Below are 24,408 nucleotides of genomic sequence, written 5' to 3'. Positions count from 1 at the left end.
CTCCTAATTAAACTCAACATTATGTATCTGTGGAAGCCATAAAACTGAAACATTTTGTAGAATAAATTTTTATACTAATGCCACCCCTCATGGTATTGTGTGATGGAAAACGGATCTAAACATCTAAATTTCCAAAAAATGTTGCCCTTTACTGATTCTCTTTTTTACAGTATAGCCAAGACACAAGAGTTCAACAAATTACAATCGATCATTAATAGCATGTTTATTTTTAAGTCTCACTAAAATAATGCATTTAACATGTCTTAACAGATTATCCTCATCTACATGTTTGGATTTGAAATAGCATCTTTATGAATAAAACAACATCTTAGTTCATGTTAAACACCACATTGTTAAAAAGAAATGTTCATTTTTGTGACAAAACCACATTGTCAAAGTACACTTTGTCACTAACTGAATGAGCTTATGTGCATTTATGTCTAGCATCTTTTGCCATGGTAGCTTTGACCTTAACAGAATCACAGCACTCATTGTTATTTTAAGACTGCATTATACAATGTGTGATTTAAAAAAATATGGAAAGTTAGAAACCATGAGGTTATTTTTACATTTTAATCCTCAACCCTCCAAAGTGCTAATTTAAGGCCCATTTCCACCATAGGGACTTTTCTTGGGGACTGGGGACCTTTTGTGGAACTTGATCTTTTACCTACATTTGTACTGTAGGACTCAAACTTTAAATTTAGAAGCAGTTCCAAGTTGTACTCACTTAAAAAAGTTCCTGGTTTGTGGATAGTACTTTCTGAAAGGCTAGGAACTAGCGGGACATATCATGAACATTAGATTTTTTACACACCTGGCATTTTAAAAATCTGCTGCACAAGTCTATGAAGCAGACTATGATGCTTTTGAGACATCAGCTAAATTGCTTAATCTTAAAGTGCTTTGCCCCTTCTGGGAAAATGCAAATTGCAATTCCACCAAGGGCTTTCACCCCAGTGGAAGGTTCCTGGATTCTAGTTCCTGGGAAAAGAAGAAAGAAAGAGAAAAGTACCAGGACTTTTCCAATGGAAATGGGTCCTTGGAATTTCATGATGATTCAGAGCAAGCCGTTTCTTACAGGAAAAAAATATATACTGTATATCGAGAAGCTTCATGTGCACCACGTTAAGACAATGTGTTTCATACAGTTATCCTCAAAAGTGCTTGTTGAAGTCTGAGAAGACTAGAATAGAAAACAAAATGTACAGTACATTGGAGACATGTTAGCTGTATGCTATTTATACAAATATAATACATTTAAAATTAGTGTTATTTTAAACACATTCCTATGTACTTTAAAATCATTAATAAACCCTGTTTTTTAGCTTGTCCTCTGTATAAGGTATCATTTTCTCAGTCTCTTTAAAATATCTAAATTTACTAGTCATTTGCTCCCTTTGAGATTTCTCAAAAGCCATGGCAAAATATGAAACTACCAGTGATGGCAACAGTGTGAATTCCCAGCTTCATGTCATACTTTTTAGCAGCTCCTGAAGGTAGAAAAGTACACCTTCAATGCAACAGTCAGTTGGTCTGGCAGAGAATAAAGTGCTGTTCTCCTTTGGCCCAAATGTAGTCTGATAAAAACCGGTGGTTAATTTCACTCGTAGACCCCGGCCTCAGATCTCACAGCAGCATGATAAAAAGTCTCGTGACCCAGAGCTTTGGACAGCAGTCTGTGCCCGCGGGGAGACATGCAGCCTTGGCCAGGCAAATATCCTGTCACAGCTTTACTGGATCTTGTAGGTTTAAGTTTGGACACCTCATAATACCCCTCCATGTGGTCATATTGTGTGGGCCTGACTTTAGTGCTCTGAGTCCTTCTGTTGGGCTGAGTGGAAAAGGAACCCAGATGCTCAGGATCCAGAGGGGATTTGGTGTGGTAATGATAGTAGTGACGATTTTCTCGGGTGCTCTGCGACCGTCCGGGTCTCCTGAGGATGCTGGGTTTCACAATACCAGAGTTGTGACTTTTGACTGCATTAGTCATCATTAATTGCTCCTGATCATGGCCCTGTGTATGGCTTCTGTTGTTGTGCTCCATGTTCTTGAGGTTAGGACAGCTCCTTTCTGGGAGTGAGGGGACCTTGCGAAGTGGAGGCTGCTGTGAGGATCTCTCTTTCATTTGAATTCTCCTGGAGGGTCCTGGCTCTGCACTAGAGCGGTGACCACACTTCGGCCTGCTTCCCACAGGTTCTACCTGTTGAGACCTAAGAGACGTTGGTGATGTAGCAGTGACATTTTGGTTTTCAGTCCTGTCAGAGGAGAGGAGTCGTGCATTTCCAGGGTCTGACTTGCTCCTTGTATGCATTATGTCTCTGTTTCTTGTGTCACTTGGTGAGACAGGACTCTCATAAGATGATACAACTGGACATGTGTTTTTATGTCTCTCCTGCTTGACTGGTTGATATACAACTCTTTCAAAAACTCCTGCATCTCTAGCCTCATAAACAATAGTATCCCTACTTTGTATGTAAAGATCCCTCTTCGCAGGGGGGACACGATGTGGAGAGTAGTTGTAGTAATCGGATTGTCCACTTGTGGAGCGCATGGTATATGACTGACTGTGTCGGATACCGCTTTGATGGCAAGGTTCTACATAAAAACGGGAGCTATCTCCTTGGTTTATATCGGAGTAGGGGCTGTAACGATAGTCCGCATGTGTGTTCTCAAACTGTGATCGAACAGGGTGAATGCCAGTCTGAATTAGCCTCTGATAGGGTGCTTCCTGACTTGTTGTTTGCTCTACATAAAACATGGTGTCAGGGGGTAGGACTGTCTCTGCTAGCTCATAGTGACTAAGCTGAGGAGCATGGAAGGAGCGAGCCCTCCGGATGGCTGGGTGCCCAATTATTCTATCTTCTGACCTCTGCCATTGACTCTGTTGCCTGTGGCAGCCACTACTATGTTGCTCATCCCTAAGGTAGCGTCTATACTGAGGTGACAAAGGGTGCCTTAAACCTAACGTGCTGTGACGGCTTTCAGAAGACTGTCTGTACAAGCTTTTTGGGCCCATAAGGTGATGTGGCAGAGCATCTGGCCGGGGGCAGTGATGTGAAGGCATTTGTCCTGTTTGAATTGGCCGCTGATGATTATGACGATGATTACTGTAGACATCCTCTACTATGCCCAAAGGTCTGTCCTCCTCGGGGCTGTAGTGTTGAGTTGAGGAGTGCTGTAATGAACGCGGAAGAACCTCCTCAATAGAGGCAGGCATGGAGGTCTCAGCTAGAACAGCACGGAAATTAAAGACATTGACAGAGTCGGTGTTTATATACACAGGAGAAGTTGTTGGGCTCTGAGCTGAGCAGACAGGCTGAGTGGGCGTTGAAACGCCAATGCTCTGATAAGTGGGCTCTACTTCTGTGACATCTCTAAGCACTTTTTCTTCTCTGCAGTCCCTCCTCTCTGCACTGCCTTCATCCAAGCTCCCTGACCCAAGTGGGCTCACATTAGGTGTGAAATTGCACATGCTTTCCTGTCCATCAATAACCTGCAACGACTCTGAGCAGAGGTGTGGAGGCAGGAAATGAACTGGACGAGCGCAGCAGATGCTCTCCACAGGGCCATGCGCTGATGTTTGCCACTGGGAAACAGCGGAGGCACAAGGGTTGTAGTCCTCCTGGGGATAAACACTGAGATTAAGAACAGAAGGCCGGGATGGTCTGTCCTGGGTGTAAGGAGCTTCCTGTCTCTGGAGAGGGTGGGGTGGGATGTTGTTTCTTCTCTGGGAGCTGCTACTGGCCCTCTGGGCAGATTCAGCCAAAACCAAAGCCAACTTGCGTGCAGCACTCGTCAAGGGAGGGTGAGGAGGGAGAACAGAAACTGAACTCATAAGTCTATCTGTTCCTGGGGAGGGATAAGACAAACAACGCTACAGTATGACAGGACAAACAAAGCTATGGTAAGACATGATGGGACAAGACACAAAAGCTTTCATAAGAAACTACAAAATGCATTATTATTTACATGCATACTAACTATATACAATACAGTTAAATATTATGTACTATGTCAAAGAGGAGTGGCACTGACCTGGATCAGGTAGGTTCTGTGCAGACTGGCTGAGGTCAGTCAGTGCTGATGCCTGGCTTGCTGTGCTGAGTGGGCTGCAGTGCTGAAAGGATGCTCGTGGCTCTTTTCCATCTGCCACTCGAGCTTCACTCTTTTCAAATGGGGGAGAGGAGGAGGGCAGAGGTGGCACAGAGTCAGATGCAATCTGAACATCTACTTGTGTCTTGAATGATTTCTTCCTGAGTTTAGGAGAGGCTGGCTTGGAGGAAACCTTCTTACTACCTCTTCCGAGAACCGGACTAATATCTGGAGAGTGTGAGCAGCTAAAGTTGTTGTTTGGAGATGAAATTGGCTCAGATTCACTAGAACAACCTACGCTCTTCTTCCATTTATTCCCGTCTCTACTGTGTTGGGGTCCATGTGTTGCTGAGGGAGGACTGCACTGAAAAGACATGGGGTCAAAGTCCAAAGTGGAGATGCCTGCAGCCGGTGGACATAGATCAAGGTCGTCCTCCTGGTGTGGAGGTGAAATACATGCAGTGGTACAAATGCGATCAGCACCATTATGACTCTCATTCAGTTGGGGGGTTCTGTGGTCATGTTTAATTCTAGTGTTGTGTAGGTCATCTCTGCTGATGGGAGAAATGGCTTCGCTAGTTGAACGAGGCCTTACAGGGCGGTAACTTGGAGGTTCCCCTGGGATGGAAAAAACATTTATTGTGCACTTAGTCTTCAGTTGTCACAAATATATACAGCATATAATATGAACCATTGAGAGATAATTGCACTCTACAATTTTAATCAATAATTACCTTCAACATTGTGCAAAGATGTGAGAGATTCCTCACTTTTGGTAGAGCGTAATGTGCCACTATCTCCTCTTCCACCTGCAAATGTTTCAGCATGATTCTCAATAAATCATCACCGCTAAAGAATATTTCACCACATTCATCACATTTAACTGAAGACAGTGATAGACTCAGATTCAGAAAACAGTACAAAAAATGAAGCTTCAGAAAGTACGGCAAGAGAATGGCTCTGTACCAGCAGCAGTGATCTGACCTGGCAGCGCAATGCTCTTTATCTCGTTAGGCTCACTGGGGTGTCGCTTCAGTTTACGTTTAGACACAGAATGGGACTTGCCCAGGTGGAAGAAGGAGAGCCAGTTACCCACTGGAGACTTTTTAGCCTTAGCAGGAGGCCGTTTGCAGCTACAACACAGGAACAAATCATCTTCAGCACTTGCTGTATCATGTAACAATACTGCAAGACACTCAACAAAGGCAGAAACAATTATAACACAAACAGAACTATTGAACATTGTCATTAAGTATATAAATCCTTTGAAATGTCACGGTTTTATTCATTAATTTGTGATAAAATGTGATCTGATCTTCATCTAAGTCAAGAGTATTAACAAAAAAACAAGCATTTCTATTGGGTTGAGGTTTGGGCTCTGACTTGGCCTCACCAAAAGGTGGATTTTGTTTCCCCACCATACTTGATGTTTGGGATCATGTTTTTATGATGATGTGCAGTGACCTTTTATGCCAGATGTAATGCTGCGTGTTCTTTCCAAATAGTTCAATCTCAGTTTCGTCAGTCCACAAAACATTTTACCAGTACTCCTGTGGAGTGTCAATTGTTCAAACTCAAAACATTTGAGTGGTGTTGTTAGTCAGTAGCTCTAATCCACACCCTCAAAATAATTTTCTTCCAGGTATGCCAACACCTCCAATTAGCTTTTTTTTTTTATTTATTATTGCAAGTGTTCACATACTTTTTTTACTAGGACTGTGAGGTTTTTATGGTTGTTCTCAATAAAGACATGAAAGATCAGATTTTTTTTCTTATTACTTTAGGTACATTATATTTGTTAATACTCTTGAATTAGATGCTTGAAAGTTTTTTTTCCATAGATAAATAAGTGTAATTTTTGTTGTCCTATTTATTAAATTAGGTACACGTGATCTAGTTTCAGGGTGATATTTACGCAGAAATGGAAAAGATTCTAAAGCATTACTGCATGTTTGCCTCATAATTTCCCAAATGACTAATTTACTATTAGAATTGTTGTTTATACATTTTCTGTCAATATGTCGATTGATTATGGATATGTGACAATTTAAGGTTCTTACTTTTTACAGTAGCTAAAAAGCTAATATGATTTATTATTAAAAGAAAATCTACCTCTCCATCGGGAGCTCGATGACTGTGTGGAACTTCCCAAGCAGAGCCCCGGGTCCCTCTCCAACCTCAATGTAGTCGCTGTGGGTCAGGCATGGGGTAGTGGCTGGGGAGCCCAGCTGTGCCTGAGTGCGAGCCTGGGCCTCTTCCAAAGACAGTAACTTAGTTGATGGGGAGCAGACCAGCAAGGACTTGGGTCTGGATAAGCTGTTGTTACCTGTAGTTGAAGTTTACACAAGTGTGTTATAAGATAAGAGAGGTATATATTCTTTTGTGTTGTTCCTATTTTATGTTTAACAAGAATGAGAATATCCTACCAGTGCTCTCCCTTATGATGGCATTGAGTTTCGGGCTAAAGAGCTCCTCAGTGTTATTAAGGATGAACTCCACCACTACCGACTGGATACGCACCTCCATGAACGCTGCTGTGCCACTAAAACAGGCCGACTCAATCTGTCTGGACCTGGAAACCAGTTACAACACAACAGAATCTATTTCACAGCTCTGGACCACTGAGACATGCCCCAGTTCACTGTCACAGAAAGGCTAGAACACAGCAGCTGAAGTAACGGTGCTCTGCATGCAGCAACACATCAGCGTAGACAGTGACATTCACCTGAGAAGGTTAGGCGCCCAGACAATAGCCAGGTTTTTAGTGTGCATGTTCGTGATAGAGCTGAAAGTGGCCAGGCGGGAGAGGTGCCTCATGAGAAACTCCAAAGTCCTGCAGAAAATACATGAATGCACTTCCTGTTTAAATTTCCTTTGTTCTTCCTTTGACTCTCAAAAACATTTCTGTGGTTCATTACACATCATCTTCACAAAATCACAGCAGTGACCATTTGTGCTTTTTTGATGTGATCCATCATTTTCTAAAGATCAAACAGTTCTATGTCACGCAACCAGGGGGCACCAAAGAGCTTAAAAACCTGACCTGTAATGAGGAGGAGGCAGTTGCTGGATGACATTGTGGATTTTGACCAGCCTCTCCTCATCTGTGGCTGCAGACACGGCCTCCTGTGATAACAGAGGATACAGCGTGCATCACAGAGAAGCTGATAATCACAGCAGCAGAGGAGTCCTAACATTCCCCACTCACTCGTTCCCCTTATAGATTCAGTGCAGCCAGTGTTTTGGCTCACTTAATCTGCTTTTTGCTTTCAATGTGCACATTCCTTGCTGTTTCTAGAAAGCTTGGCACAATGTAATGACCCCATTTTGAGTAGCACTTCAAATCTGTTGAATTTTATAAATAGTTTCTTCTGTTCTTTTGTTATCACTCAAACCAGAAATTTGGTTTGAGTAAGATAACACAAGGAGCTTTTTTCTCCTCACAGTATCTGACTCTCCTGCTATGCTACTTCCAATTACCCATATTTATCCCCAGAATAAGTCTGTGCCCCAGTTCCACTGCTCTGTTCCTTACTGAGAATCTGTCGTAGAGCTGGTAGGTGAGCAGAGGGTTGGGCAGCTCTCTGAAGTACAGCTTACAGAGAGAGCCCACTGAGTGGATATCCTGCCTGAAGACGTCTCTGCTCAGGTCTGGGATTTGCTCTGAGTCAAACTCGTGCCTGGATGGAGACAGAAAGAAAAAGAAGAGATAAATACAGAACAGTGTGGGAGTCAGCCTACTGCCCATCTGTCAGTATGAAAACACAAACCGGCCATATTAGCACCATCAGCTACTTTTGACTATGTTGTTTGTTTGGTAAATTAATGATTTATTTTTCTAACACCACTCTTGTACATCACAATTTAACAATTTTCATCAATTTGCCATCTTTAAAAATAATTGGAGCAAGAAGCAGGTGAATAAAAAAGGTTTTTTCGACTTTTAACAAAAACAACATGTCAACAGAGATTTATCTTCCTAGAATAATGAAATGTGATGTAGCATCAATCTTTTAATGTGAGAAAAGTTATTTTAATTGGCTGTCAACACCCCATCAGATTACGTGCCTTCTAATTTATCTACTGATGAGAGTTTGTTTCATGACTTTGTCTTGGCAAACATAAAATGGATAAAAATATCATTAGAGCCTTTCAAAGTGGCACTCAACTTGTATTTGCCATGTTGATAGTGGCTGTAAAGCTACAAGCAGTATAAATTCCCAACTTTCCACAATTTAGTCACCAACTAAGTGTTATGTCACTTAACTATTCCATAAAAGCCAAAGAAATGTTTGGTTAAATTTCTGATAAACAAGATAAATACAAACCTCAGTTTCTGTATGTTGGAGGAAATCCCAGAGAGTCTGTAGATTCCATCCACTACTCCGTGCATTTCTATGAATTCAGCACAGCTCTTAACAACCTGTGGAACTACAGTAGACAGCAGAGTGTCATGAGAGAGGCCTGAAACAAAAATGAAGAAGCACAAGATGTAGTGCTGTCTTTTCTCTGTGCTTTCATTGATGGGATTGTCTCATTATGTTTTCTGGAGCTGATTTCTGTTTGGGCGAGAGGCAGGGTACCCATCCATGAATTCAAACCCAGATCCTTGCTATGAGGCAACGGTGTAAATAACTACACCCCTCGATATACATCTGAATAAGAAATACATTTGATGTATTCTTGATATTTGCTCCTAAAGGCTTTTGAGAGAGGCTCATCATTCAAAGCAGAGAAGGCCAATAATTTTTTCTTGACTTGTAAGTTTTAGAAGAGTAATTCCTGAAGACCTGCTGCCAGACCTAAGACAGTCATTCACACCACAGACTAATTTCACATCATGGATCACAGCAATTTATCAAAAAAAACACTATACAAGCAATTCATTGGGTAATTCAGTATTGGGTTTGTAAGAACTGCAAACGTAAAAACGGGTGTAAACTACAAGCTGGAAAGAAAGACACAAAATTACTACTACTACTACTACTACTAATAATAATAATAATAATAATGTCGCCACCAAAGTACCCTCATGGCCAGAGTTGTGGAGATGTTCTCCTAGGTCACAGCCAAACACTCGCTCTCTGAGGATACCACGCTGCCGCAGCTTCTGGGGTGGTGGTCGAGACTTCATAAAAGACCTCAGAAATGTTACCAGTTTCCCATGTTTCTTACACACTGGTTATGATGGGAGACACATACAACATCCATGTTAATCCAACTAGATTTAGCAACAATTCTTATAGTAATCCTCAACAGCAGGACAGACGCACACTGATCACTACCTGGCTTCGGCACTGCACTTTGAACACTTGGGGGGATCTTGTCATTTATCAGCTCAACACAGTCACAGGGGAAAAAACCAACCTGCAAACAGAGGGACAATGGAGGATGAGTGAAGGAAGGAGCAGAGACAGAGGCTGTTATACAACCTGGTAGTTCCAAGGACCAGCAGGGGCCTATAGTTCTGTAGCAGACTGCCGTAGGGTGAAGGCACAGAAATAGGTCAGTGAACATGGGGGTACAAGCTGCCTTGGGCTGCAAATCGCTGGTTTACAATCTTACTGGGGAAAACATCTTTGGCTAATACTCAGCCATAATGATGAACACAGTTCTTTTTGGTAAGTTTCTTTGAAATAACAGGGTTCAACAGGGTTTTAACAGAAACAAATAGGAGGTTAATTAGTTATGAAGAGTGACTAAGAAAAATCTTAAGCACTACTTCATCATCACTAGAAGAGGAGACAAGTTGTTCACTGTTGTTTCATACTGGATATAATGTTAGTCCAGCTTGCAGTCTACTGTACCGTAAAATAGTATCTAAAGTAGATGTTTTACCTGAAAGCCATGTTTCCCTCTCCACCAGCCTGTGTCTTCTTTAGGAGGCATGTCTATCACTGACACAATGTCACCCACCTGGCATCAGGACACAAATGCAAAAAAAAAAAAAAAAGAGTGAAACAGTGCTCTGCTAAAAAAAGAACAAGCAGGCTACTGATTTATAATATGATTATTGATAAACAATATACTGTATCTCAGCGTCTACCTCAAAGGTCAACTCGTCTGTGGCCTGGGCTGTGTAACGTTTGGTGACGTGGGCAGCAGCAATGGCAGGGACATTGATTGAGGCTTCTTCAGACACCAGCAGATGGTTTCCCTTGTTGTCAATCTAAAAATAAAAAGCCTTACTTAAACAGTCTGACATTTGAGGTTATCTCCATAGTGAGCCTGGCTTTACTTGTCATGTATGGATGTTTTATTGATTTTCACTGCAGCACAGGAGAGACACAGCTGTACTGTAACTCTCTATTGAGCCTGGTATGAACTATGTATCCTTTAATATATCATGTATAGTTGACTTTTTCTGGCTCCACTATTCGCGGTATTGATAAATTCTCATCTAGTACTTTTGCCGTATTTAACAATTAAGCAAATGTTTTGTCTTGGCTCTTTTTATCAAACAAACTTGATGTGTGTGTAAGATATTTTCACTAAAAGGCCACACTGACTATGTTATTGTCTGTTGACCTAGGCTGCAGTGTAACAGGGCCATTTACCCCAGCTTTCTATTCAGGTTTATACATATGTACTTCACCATACAATGTGAAATACTGACATGTTAAGTCTGACATAAACTGTCTGTCTGCGCCACAGACTGTTTGTGGTGTCTTTCTGATTTAGTCTGTAGCCTAAGGAAAAAGTATCTCTCAGCTGCAGCTCAAGTAAACAGAGAGTGACATTTACCTAAAGTATGAACTTTGTAAACATAAAGATACAATAATGTGTTGTCTTTGAACAGCCTGAGTTCTGGATTCATGACGTATAGATTCAAACACAACACAGTTACAACCAAAGACTGCTTTAAAGGATTTTACATGACATTGGGTTCTTATGACGGTTATTTCAGTTATCTAGTTTGAAAAATCTAATTTTACAAAGACATTGCTATTTTATATATTTATTGTATAGTGTTTGCACTTTATGATGGTTTTGATATCAAAATAAGCCGTGATACACAGATTCAGAATCAGTAGCCACAGTGAATGAGGAGGAAAGAGTCCTACCTCCATCCATGTTAGTACTGGACCACAGTTGATCTTGTTGTCAGCGATTGCCGAGAAGCGGGACAGATAGGTGGCCAACATCTTGGTTACTGACTGAAGGAAAGCATCATTGTCAAAACTATAATCTATCTGTACTGTGTGTTGTAAAATAATTTATGTAGCACAGGTTATCGATAAAGCAGTTCCCCAGTACCTCAACATTGTCCTTTAATATGTCATGTCGTGGCAGCTCAGTGAGCTGGGAGTAACGGCGGTCATAGATACACAAATGTAGGTGTTTGTCCAGCACCCGGAAGTCTTCATAAGATCTCTTCACCAGCCAGTTTCGACCCTGACAAAAGACACTGAGACACTACAGAGAACTGGAGGAAAACCATCACAGAGCAAAGTGTGAAATCACACTGTCTAATCTGTAGCAATTAACAATACCTGGCAAGTGATCTGGACCAGAAAGACCAGCTCTTTGGAATCCAGTCCAGCCTTCAGCGCTTCACTCTGCCCCTCTGCAAATGCCAGCTAAGAGAGGGAAGAACCAGAGAGAGACAGAGGAGTTAACATTGAGGGGGCCCATATTCTAAATAATGCATTATATTACAACAACCTCTTTGTGTGTGACCTGGTGTACAAAAACATCATGTTCAACCCTGCATCTCTATCAAATAGTAAAACCACTTTTACACTGAGCAGTGGAGCATAGTTATCTTAAAAACCCAAGCAGTGTAGAATCATGGGAATGGGAAGAAATTGGTTGAAAAAATAAGTAAATAAAAATATAACAAAAGGATGTTCATACATTTAAAAATGACCTTTTGTAGAAATTCTGACATATTATCTGGGAAGACGACAGCCGTTATGATGAGGTTTATCTGCTATGTAAGACTATTTACTCCACAGAGAAGTGATTCATATTCTCCCTTCACCATAGATTCTGCAGTATGAAATATGTATAATACATAAGCTGCTAAGTTACAGGCACTTGGAGGCGGTATTGACTTGCAGTACAGATTTCTTTTTCTTCTCCCTCTTCACCGATATTCCATATGACCCAAAACTGAGGAAGATCAAAGCCTTGCGGGAGTTTGTGATCATGTTGATAGACATTATTGTAGAAGAGACTTCAAAAGGCCTAGAAGCCAAGGGAAGTTCTGGTTATTTATAACTGTTAGCAGCTCATCCAGATACACAGTTACACAACACACAGCGACCTAGTTACTGCTTACCAGTTGTACAGCAAACCAGACTGACAAAGGATGCAGCATGAGGAACTGAACAATTCATGATGGAGATATTAGTACAAACCAAACTGCTAAATGAAGTAGTGTAGGGGGTCAGGAGGCCAAAAGGATGATGGGAATCAGGATTACAGATAAAGAGAAATGTTAAATACAAAATTAGCTTGATAACAAATGTAAACTTAACAGCATGAATATGAAAGTTTCACCCCATGATGCTCACAGCCCAAAGATCAGTCCTCTTATCTAAAGCATGCCATCACAGCTCCGACGTCAACCCTTGCACAGAAACATACCTATTTTTTGGTATTTATTCACATATATCTTTCACAACAATCTCAATTGAATACATAATCATCCTCACGTTCATGTTACCTGCCACTAAGGCATCTCGGATATCCATCCGCAGCTGGAGGAAGTGGCTCTCTCTTTGTGTGCAGCCGCGGTCCTGGACCTCAGTGTACTCCTAAAGGCTGTGTAAAGGCTGCCCCTTGCTCGCCTGTCTGTCGTTCCCTGCCGCCTTACGTAAATCACTCATTCACTGGGCTTTGGATCACCACACGCTTACTGCTCCATTCAAAGCAGAAAATATGAAAAGAGGATGCTTTCCTCTGTGTCTTACCCCCCTTCCTGCCTCCCTCTTTCGATCTCTTCCCCCTCCTCCCTCTCCTGTACTCTGTCTCCCTCCCCCCCTCCATCTTGCCCTCACTCCCTCTTTCTCTCTCTCTTAACTCCTTTCTCTGGTGACAAAGGGGGTTTGGCAGTAAATGGGCTCAACTGGCACACACAGATGCACAAGCTCATCCATCATACAGGGACGAAGCTGCACAAGACAGATAGACGGCCCTTCTTCATTTCAACGATTGCCATTCATTCCACTCTGAAGGCGAGACAGGAGCTAATCTGGAGAGGAATCAGTCAGCCAGACTGCAGACAGAGTCTGCTGTCCTTGTGCTGTTGTGTGATTAGGATACATGAAACCTGATCACTACCCTCCCTCCCTGCCACTACAGCCTGTGAATGTAGAGACAAGCAAATGCATCATGGGAGATACCATAAGAAAAGTGGATGATATCAAAAATAAAAATGAGTGTTAGTGTTTTATGTTAGTATATGTATGTGAAAGCAGTGTTTACAGCTTTCAGTGCCTGTGAGTCTCCAGACTGATATTACTCTTCGGGGCTAAGCTCGGCTCTTTTCTCCCTGTGGAGCTTTTCAAGGTCACCACAGCTGTTGTGCTGCTTCACTTCCTTCCACTCTACCGATGGAGCCTGCACAGTCATGGTAGCCTGAGCAGGACATTTGCCCACAACAGTGAGAGCATCCATCCTGTCCCGCTCTTGTCCATTAACATGACATGTTGGGATTCACCCCCTCTTCTCTTCAGCTAAACTGGCAGAATCACTGTGGAGAGATAACTGCTGCACTCTGCTGGCAAGCAAACGGAACTGCACTGGGGTTAACCAGGCGGATAACAGCCATTTCCATGCACGACTGAGCAACCACTCACTTCACTGCTGTTAATATAAAATATATATAACCTAAAACATGTCTATATGCGTTGGCTGATAAGAGGAATTACAGCCATAATTACAGAGTCTCTAGCCACAGTATCTTTAGTAGATACTTGAAAAATGCAGCATTTCTCTACATTCCTGTCATTCCTGCAAGCAGCGCAGTGAGCCTGAATGTTAACATCAGCATGCCAACACACAGTAACAATCCTAATATGTCTATGTTTAGCCAGGAATGTTTACATCGCCACTCTCAGTTTAGCTAATTAGCACACCAACATTTGCTAATTAGCACTAAACTCAGTGCAGATGAGTCACTGTCACATTTGGAAAAGTCAGAAATAACTAAAACTAAACTTTGAACTGCTGGTGGCGCTAGAGGATATCACTAAAATTATTAACAACCTATGCTAAATTACATGGCAGTCCATCCTGTTGGTGATTCAGCTGCCACATTGCATTTCAAGATTTAGGCATCTCTGGGGCAATTAACCAAAATGGTGACTGAAATCGGGCCAAAGACATATTTGTTAGACATAGTGTAGAATCAGAGATCAGGAAGTGTCGTCAGTGCTCACCTGAACATTGCCAAAGTCAACGGTCTCATAGTGGAAATGAGCACATTCTGCCAACCTGGGGAAGTGACCTCTGGGGAACGTCAGCCTAAAAAACAGAGCACATGAGCATCTCATCAGTATTCAACACACTGACGGAGAGTGAAAGAGCTCAAGAGGTGACAGGAGAAGGCCTGTGTGTGGGAACAGGGTTAGAGACACAGCACAGAGTCGTCTGCCTGGGCCGTGCACATCATTTTTTTACAGCAGGTCCTCATTTCACTGGCCTGGATAAGAGCCCTGGTTTACAGCCCATAATAGCAGCAACACTGTCACAGGGAGCACCTACTTCTTCATGTTCTTGACCTTCATGCTAGCTGTGCTGACGCAGGAGCGCAGGAGCGGCTCCGCTGTGTGCTCCGTGGTGTCACTCCTCACCTGCCACGCAGAGAAAACACACATCAAGCGGCAATCGTGGGACGACTGACGGAGAAGTGGTTACAATTAAGAAAGTGCTGATCATCATGAAACAATACACAACAAGCAAGATGCAAACTTAGACATGTTGTAACAGGGAGTTGTACAGACATGTCATTTATTTTCAGTCACACAGGATATTTTCTCTGTTATGTAATAAAGTGTTTTTTAATTTGTTTGTTTTTAATTTTATAGCGTTATACTATGCTTTAAATATGTTATTTATGTTGTTATATTAATGTTATGGTGTCTTTGGTAATGGTTAATGCTTTAGTGGGTTAAACTGTTATTCTATGCTACTGCTGTCTTATGCAAAGTCAGTATAATATTTGATGAGACTATACACTGTGTTATGTACTATGTGTTGTTTTGAGTATACAGTATTATGCTACTGTATGTTACACCACTTTATAGTAATCATGTTATGTGATGTCAGCAGTACCTTACTATGTTATAACACAGCAAGGCTTTTATTCATGTCTGTGTCTTTTACTCCAAGGCAAAGATATTTACATAAAACCGGAGTAACCAGAAGCAAACTGAGGCTGAGACATCACCTGTCTAGGACAATATTGACATAGCACCTTTACCTCAGCAAGTTTTCCACCTCGCTATCATGTCACACATCCTCTAATGCTAATTTACACCTGTTCACACACTGTGACTTATCCTGCATGCAAATGCCATACTGTTATGCTGAAGACTCTCATACGACAGCCGTATGACATCATGTTGTGTGACATGGTCTGAATCACGTTGGAGAACTAGTGCAGCCTCCTGGAAGATGGGTGACTTCCTGTCCTGTGTGTTTTTTTGTTTTTTGTAATGAGAGTTGTGTGTGGGTGTGGGTGTGGGTGTGGGTGTGTACCATGGCAGTGGATGTCTCCTGTGGCTGTTGCTCTTCTGAAGGATTATTGTTGGTGGCTTGAGGTAAGGCATCATCATTGTCCAGGTCAGCAGTTGTTATCACATCTCTGCAGAAAGACACAGGCCAGGAATTAACATAAGATAACAATGACCTATCCAAATCCATGGAGTATGAGCCTTTTCAAAACACTTGTAGTTTTTTAATAATACACCAGAGGGAGCAAGTGAGGGAGATTAATTCACAATACAGTATGTGGCTTGGGCTCAAATCATGACATTGCACCAGCATGGCCCAGAAAACAGGTTGTACTAGACCTGGTAGTGGACACTAGTGCTTGAATCTGTAATCATCAATAAAACCTAAGATGATAGTTACCTGTTCTAATTGGGTCTAGATGGGAACAAACACAATAATTACACAAATCTTCACAAGTTTGGTTGTATCTGCCATGAGGTTAACAAAAAGTCGAAGTGGCTTTTGTATGCTCTCTGGAAGGCAAAGTCTGTCTATTCAGAGAGCCATAAAGACAATCCACCCACAAGGGAGTGCATCACAAAACCTTCCCTTGAAATGTGACTCAATGTATTTGGGAGTGGAGGGTGAGGTCCGCTCAGCACAACTTCAGTGAGCAACAAAGACAACAGATTTAGACAGGCCTCGGATTTGTCACAGTGACTCGGTGTGATGAGATCCGGACACAAGGCAGAGAACAGAGAAACACGGTGATATATGTCATGTTGCTACGTACGTAAAATGGCTCCTACAATGTGCATGTAAATTATAAAACATATACAAGTACATTCATAGTAACCAGAGTGAGCTTTGGACCTGATGGAGCTTTAAATGGGGACAGTCACTCTGAGAACAGCCACATGTTTTAGCCTTCACATTGCACTGCTGCTGCAATCTGCATCCATCCCATTCAAATGCAAACACACATGTAAATGACGCCACCACATAATACGTCCACATGCTGCTCTTGGTGCACATTTAAACGGTTTTACATAATTCAGATCAGCTGACGTGAAGTGAGAAAAAGAGAGTAACTCACCCCTCAAGGACGTCACTACTTCCTGGTTCTCCCTGGGGTCCTGAGGCAGCATTTTCAATCACCGCGGCAACCACACATCTAGCCTCCATGATACTGCCTTACTGCAACAGCCCGCTGTAGAGAAACGTGAGTGGGAGGGAAAAAGGGACAGGGAGAGTGAGGGGAAGAAGGTGGGTGTGTAAGAGAGTAGAAGATGGGTAGAAGAGTTCGATGCAATGAAGCTGCCAGACATTAACCCATTTGAGTCCGCGGCGTGTGCAACTCTCAAGGCTACCGTCCACAGAGACCAGACTGTAATCTGTGATGACATCATGCTACAGTGCCGGGAGCTGCTTCAGAGATAATGCACGTCAGACTTCAAGTGCATACATAGGGTGGCTTCTTAAGAATATCAGCTCCTTTGTAGCAGAGTGCTGACAGGTTTGAGCAGGAAAACATAGTAATCGCTTCCTGAAGGAAATGTCAAGACTGTCACAGGAGATTCAGTACACGTCCCTGGATACGTCCCTGTACTTGCATTTTTAGAATCATTATTTCAGCTTTTAATACACATTAATATATTTGGTTCTTTTTTTCCATTTTAGGAAAAACAGAAATGTATTTCACTTACAGAAAAAAGTGCCACCCTCCTTGAAATACCATTATGTGCAAAGCTTTTTCAGTTGCAGGAGTTTGAAGCTGATGGGTACGTACTGAACAGTAAACCTTAAATACAGGGAAACTGACCACATTTGAGACTGAAATAAATGATTATAATTATGAAATTGTGTTGTTTTTTTTATTATTATAGTTGGAAAGGCAGATTATTCCTGGTTTATTAGGATATGTTTATGACTGTGGAATTATGGAATTCTATATATATATATATATATATACTCTATATATGTATATATATAATTATTATTTATACATACATAAAGTAAAACACATATTTGAATGTAATCCAAATGTGCCTGTCTTCTTTGAGTGTGTGCCCAATTCCGCCTTACTGTCCCATCAAAAGATGTCCACACCTGCCCGTGGACACTTCGACGTGTGAGAAGACATGGACACCCCCATCACTCTCAATCCAGATTACTACTCATCCCTTTATGTCCTGTAAACGAACAGAAGTCCTGATGAAGCGAAACTTGACTCTTCCCTCATAAACCTCTAAAACCTTCCCATAACTAGCTATCAAATGTAAGTGGGTGACTAGAGTAAAACAATGACTTCAGGCATGTGGGCACAAAAACCACCTTCTCACACCTCGAATTTCCAGTTACAGCACTAAGGAAATCCTTTCAATTAGCACAGAGGCAGTTTTCCTTCTTCCCTAAGCAGGTGTAGTAATCAACATAGAAATGTTTGCAGTAACAAGTAGACTGATCAGTCCCTAAACTGGTCGCTGCTGTAGTAGCAGTTTCCCACCATCCCCTCTGGCCCTGATGACTGACTTCCACAAAGCCTCCTGACTCAGCAGAATGCGAGCAGGCTGGCTGGAATACAGGCCAGCTCGGACTCCGCTATATCCACATCTCTCATACTGTATCTCCTCTCCAATAGGCGCCACAACCTTGCCAGAGGATAGCCAGCGCATTACACGGGCATTCAAACATTTGCTGTTCACTGTTTCACAGGGGTTGCTGGGAGAAATTGTCTTGGCAAAGTCACATGAATGAGCGGTGTGTCACCAAATTATGTGAAACTAGAATAATTAGCTATTTTAATTAGGACTAGAATTGGTGTCACACCTTAAATTGGTACGACCACACAAAGTTACCTTTTTCAAGCTCTAGTAATGATCCTTACCCCTTCTTCAATTTGAATATGTCGTGCAAATGGAGGACAGATATTCCTAATGGCTGCATGCATTCCATGTTTTTAAAATTATTTGTATGGTGCACAGTACAAAGGCTGACCTTGCTGATACCACATCAGACAGCGAGTCTTTTCAAGAAGAGGAACATGTTGTACTTCACATTGCAGAGGAGGATAGCTTGCAGGGTGCTTCAAAGCTGCCTGACTGGCTTTTTGTTTCTATGTGGAAAAAAACCTTGTGGGAGAAGAGCGAGCAACATGAGAGCAACATACAGTACAGTGTGTACGAGTGAACTGCCTTATAGCGAGCACTGCTCAGTATTGTGAGCAGCACAATACATGAAAAGCGACTATTTTGGAGAATCTCCAAATAGCTTTAGCTATAAAAAGACGAGACTGTCACAACTTCAAAAGTTTAAGGGGAAATCAGGCTCTGTATGTGACACTGTCCGAGGCAATGGGCGACGATGGCACTCACTATAGCTCAAAATGTCTGACACTGTATCTTAATGTTAAATAAACTTGGTAGCAACCCTGCACAAAGCTGCTGTACGCACAGCCAGGAGTTATATTTCCAGTACCACTCCATCAATCACATCCAAACTATTTCAAATGCAGGATTAAAGACGACATCCACACTTAAATAGGCGTTCTGATGTAAGGAGACTGGAGCAGCGTAGAAGGACGTCACCCTGGTATGTGATGGCCTACATGGCAGTTTCAAGAAAAATAGGGCAGCCTACACAATCTTGCACTTGTTTATGAAACTGGTATCACAGAGTGTGTTAACATAAGAAATGACTGGAGCTACAAACACAGCACATGCGTCTAAGCAGGTTACACCTACTTTACCACAAACAAGAGGAGAGACGAAATCTGACTGTTGAGCAGAGGAGGGACTTAAGGAAAAGCTGGCGTTACACATTTTTCTTTATGACGGTTTAGCAACACAAACTTCACACACACACAAATACATGTAACTGACACACATTACAATAGCTTTATTTAAAAGGCGCTTATCAAAACAGAGACCATGGTGCTATACAATAATTAAAATAATAACTAAATTAAACAAAATTACGTTTGTTTATCACAATAGGGAAAAAAATTAGGTTAAAAACAGACAATCAAGGCTAACACAAGCATGTCACCTACACAAGAAATATGAACGAGTTTTAAGACGAGACTTAAAAGATGACACTGACTCCACTGAAAACCAGATTTGTTTCAGGCAGATCATTCTAGTGTTTTGAAGCCATGATGGTAAAGGCTCTGTCCCCCTTTGATCTTAACCTGGATCTTAGTACAGATAGAAGTCTCAGGATCTCAGGTGACGTGGAGGATGATATGGAATTAAAACATCTGAGATGTAGGCTGGAGCCTGGTCATGTAGGGCTTTAAATGTAACCAATAACATCTTTAAATTAACTTTAGATTAAATGAACTGAGAGCCAATGCAGGGAGGCAAGAATAGGTGGAATATGAGATGAGAAAGCTCCCTGTTCTAGTCAGAAGTCGGGCAGCTGAGTTCTGGATTTGTCTTATTAGTGAAGACCACAGCAAATAATAACAACATCAGTGCTGACATGGATAATATATATAGTCATTTTATAGAACTCACAGAATATGAAGTGCAGTGACATCATCAGGACGCCAGTATGTTGGTTGAGGTGGGGTGTTACTGACAAACATAAAACATCATATTTCGATGGAAACATCATCATCTAATTGTGTATCTTAACGAAATGATTTTTAATTTTAGTTTTAATTTAGTTGTACAATGTGCAATGACAATAAAGTTATTCTATTCTATTCTATTCTAATTAGAACAGACGGCAATAATTCATCGCATTGTAATAATCTCTCTTTCCTGTTCAATACCATGGCTGCGAATGACTGAAGGTGATTTGTTTGTTTTTAAATGGACGGAGAAATTAGTAACTGATGCAAAAGAATGAATGTACTCACTTAAACTCATTATGAAACAAGGCGAAAACACAACACCAACAATATCATTCATTTGGAACTGTGTTTGTGTCCAAATGATTCTCTCTCCATCTGGCTCAGCTAGTAGCTAAATTTGTCAGTTGTTGCTAGTCAGGTACTGTGGCGTACCTGAGCCTGTATATTTGAGCCAAAACAGAGAAGTCACAAGCCAAAGAACCAAATCAATAAGCTGAAATGTGCTCAAGTGCTGTGAACCAGCAGGTAGAAATAATGATAACAGCAGCTTTAATAGCAGCTCCCAAACAGGTGACATGTTGTCAGTAAGGGGAAAGTTGGCTTCATGCTCTCATTCGGAGCTGTGGTATGCAGTAAAACACAAGCAAGAGAAGAAGTGGAGGAAGGCCCCCGGTTGCCATGGTAACCTCTCTCCCGTCCATCATGACTTGATGCTCCTCCACACTGAGGATAGCACCAGGAGGGAAATGAAGCCTTAGAGGGACCTTGGACAAATCATCATCATCGTCGCCATCGCCCAGTCTGCCTGAGGTGGTGGTGGGGGTGACGTCACCTTCAGGAGTCAGACACCCGGTGTGCTGCTGCTGTCCCAGCATGCCACCATACAATGCTTTTTTTTTTTTTTTTAATCAGCCATCTTTACCAGAGCTTTGTCACTGGCTTCATTTCTTTGGGGGAGGAGGAAGCGAGGGGTCATATGATCCGATAATCTTCTTGAAATCTACCAGAGTGAGATTAACTTTATTTCATCTCACACTGAGTCAGGTCCCTGCTCAATCTTTGTCCTGCTCCTCTCAGAGTTACAGTGATCCCAGATGAAGGGCGGAGAGCGGGGTGAATTAAGGGCATCGCGATTAGACCCAAATATTTAATCAACAAGCCGATCTGTCACCAATGAAGACGGCCTCAGCTGTCAAAGTAGAGCCCCTTCTGTCTTCACCTCCACTGAAATAGACGCAGTAACACAGTGAAAAATAAAGAACGGGGAATTTGTATTGTGTGTGACCAATATTTAAGAAGAGGGAAGAGGATATAACCATACTGCTGTGCAGCTGGCTCGCTAACTCAACACTGAGTGTGACACAGGATCACTGTCACCTGCTCAGTCTAATGCAATCCAACACAACATCCCTGCAATAATTACCACCTTTGTCAGGCTCGTGGCCAACTACAGGCAGGTGTTGACTCAACTGTGTGGTAATCTTTTATGAGGCTCTGAGTGCCTCGTATTGCTGGACTGCATTACATCAACACGTTACATTAGCATTCTCTCTATTTTCTCCCTACACACCATAAACCAAACACACACACTCTATGTTGTGGCTACAGGATTCACATTTAAATGTCGGCCTGCAGCCCGAGATGATCAACTCATTAATCACTGGATCTGTGAGATGTCAGGAAACTGGTACAAATGATCAGACCCGAGATCAGAGTGACAGTAATGCCACCAAATGTCTCGCTGTGGATAACAAACTGAAATAATCACAATAAGACGTTCATGATTAGCTCTATAAAATAAAGCAGTTTACGGACATGAAGAATAGCAGCAAATCTTCATATACGTATACAATTATTTAGTCCCCAATACTCAGGCACAGTGAACGTGTGGGTACAAAGTATAGGGCTGCAATTATTTTCTTTATTATTTTCAACACCTTTCTTGGCATTTATTATCATTAATAAATAATACATCATTTTATCATCAGATCTATATGATGGCAGAAAGTGAGCTTTTTCAAAAGGAAACTTGATTCTAGAGAAGAATGAATCTACGTTATTTTTCATCAGTTACTATCAACTAACTATTACTTTGTCCTCCCACCTTCCATCACTAATGAGTGGGCTACAGGATCCAGGCTGTCCAGTAAACATGATGCTATGTACAGTAACTGAGCCACAATGTGCCTCTGAACCTCTGAAATGATGTGACTCAACAGGTCTGGCACAGCTCGAGAAAATCGAAAAGATGATCAACACACGACAAATGAGCAGTTCCTCAAGTGCAGCACTTGTTGCAGGACTGTTTCACTTTACTGCATTAGATCATTCAGCTCTGTCTCGTCTCGTGTCCACCCACTGCATTACTGCGATTCCATAAGAAACACACACACACACACACACACACACACACACACAGCACCACAATCCTCAGGAAAACTGGGATCTGTCAGGACTGCTCATACACGAACCCAGTGGCAACTGAACTGGGATCCAGTGGGAAAACTTTACCACTGGTGCACTCTGACCTGTTGGGCCTGACACACAGATCAGCAGATCAGCTGCACGCTGCCATAAACACACACACACACACACACACACACACACACGACATGGTCATAGTCACATGTAAAAGTGCCTGGAACAGGTGTCGGGCTGCCTCCTTCAGTGAACAGCGGTGTGTTTGTGTGGTAGTCGGTGACACAGTGTGCCTTTCAGCCTACCTGTGACCGTGCGCTCTGCTCCTCTCTGCTCCGCTCTGCTCCTCTCTGCTCCTCTCTGCTCCTCTCTGCTCCTCTCCTATGCCGCACAGCGCTCAGCTTCTCGGTCAGGAAACATGTTGTCAGCATCGCAGTGCACAAACACCCAGTGAACACTACAGCTGATCATCGGAGGTACAAGAGCAAAGCTGCGATCGGCTGCGACATCGCTGAAGCAGTGTGGGAGTCATCCCGGGGAGCCCCGGCTGCCTGCCTGCCTGTCTGCCTGTCTGTCTGTCTGTCTGCCTGTCTGTCTGTCTGTCTGTCTGCCTGCCTGTCTGTCTGTCTGTCTGCCTGTCTGTCTGTCTGTCTGTTGAGAATCTGCACTCGGCACCCGGAGCGCGCACAAGTGATTTCGTGCCCGCGCCTGGAATATTTTAGCCCCAAAGCGTTGCCAGACCTTTTCCAAAGTCAAGAACCAAACGTGAGACACGAGTGATCATGTGCACGGAGCCCCTGTCTGACAGACTCAGCAGCCCGAGGAGCCCCATCTGGCAAGTTGGGTGGTGTTAGGTAATGCTTGGTACAGAATTACATAACTATCCAGTGTAGGTGGGGTGGGAACAGTGAGAGGAGTGAAACCTGGTGCGCAAATCACTCATCCTAATACATCTTCTTATTGTTTTGTCCACTGAAGGACATCATATGAAATTCATATTCCTGTCTTTGCTGGGGGGCACTGCGGCAGCTGTTCCCTGCAAGACTGTGTGCACCTTATACCATGCAGGGAATACATAGAGGAATACAGCCAGACTCAGTTATATTTCCATAGTACTATACTTATTATCTGACAGTTGTTACACATTAAATTACAGCAAATAGACACCAGGTGGTTTTAAAGTCACACATAAATAATACATTTAATAAGTTACAAAGGAGAGGAGCTCATTAGTTGAGTCAATATTAGATTATAGTAATTATTAAAATTACATTAAAAAAAAGGCACACATAAGCCAATGTCATAGGATTTAGAGGTTTGGTCAAACTCTACAACCAAATAATCAATCGATTCATCCTTAAAATAATCAGAAGATAATGTAAACTGTTATTCATTCATTTAGTGATGATGTCTGCTACATGAAGTAGTTTTGATGCCTGTTTTTCTGACCTTTAACCTCTTATTTCAAGTAATGTAAGTATTTATACGTAATAACATGACAACAGCCAGGAAATGACATTTTGAACATGTAGGCCTGTGACAGCAGGAGTTCAAATGGCAACGAGTAAAGAGCGGATGACTCCTGTCACAGCCAGCAGCCTGTTAGCTTAGCATGACATAAACACCTGAAACATGTTTCTCCTAGACTATTA

The 24,408-nt window shown here is 42.2% G+C and overlaps 1 protein-coding gene across 1 annotated transcript; it reads right to left on the bottom strand.

Moving 5' to 3' along the window:
• Positions 1 to 240: 240 nt before the first annotated feature.
• Positions 241 to 23,556, bottom strand: arhgap32a (Rho GTPase activating protein 32a). The gene is made up of 22 exons (XM_026377170.1): positions 23,062 to 23,556; positions 16,856 to 16,969; positions 15,805 to 15,910; positions 14,809 to 14,897; positions 14,484 to 14,568; positions 11,589 to 11,675; positions 11,353 to 11,490; positions 11,160 to 11,252; positions 10,142 to 10,264; positions 9,934 to 10,011; positions 9,381 to 9,462; positions 9,124 to 9,273; positions 8,424 to 8,526; positions 7,631 to 7,775; positions 7,139 to 7,221; positions 6,821 to 6,928; positions 6,522 to 6,667; positions 6,208 to 6,421; positions 5,080 to 5,228; positions 4,830 to 4,904; positions 4,039 to 4,713; positions 241 to 3,852 (listed from the first exon to the last, which is right to left on the bottom strand). Exons 2-22 carry the CDS (start codon positions 16,942 to 16,944, stop codon positions 1,604 to 1,606), a joined length of 5,067 nt encoding a protein of 1,688 aa, XP_026232955.1. The 5' UTR covers positions 16,945 to 16,969; positions 23,062 to 23,556; the 3' UTR covers positions 241 to 1,603.
• Between the last annotated feature and the right edge of the window lie 852 nt (positions 23,557 to 24,408).

The sequence above is a fragment of the Anabas testudineus genome, chromosome 13, assembly GCF_900324465.2.
Source record: "Anabas testudineus chromosome 13, fAnaTes1.2, whole genome shotgun sequence".
In the NCBI taxonomy this organism is placed as follows: domain Eukaryota; kingdom Metazoa; phylum Chordata; class Actinopteri; order Anabantiformes; family Anabantidae; genus Anabas; species Anabas testudineus.
Note: the sequence above shows the minus strand (reverse complement) of the source record. Positions and strands in the feature narration are given on the sequence as shown.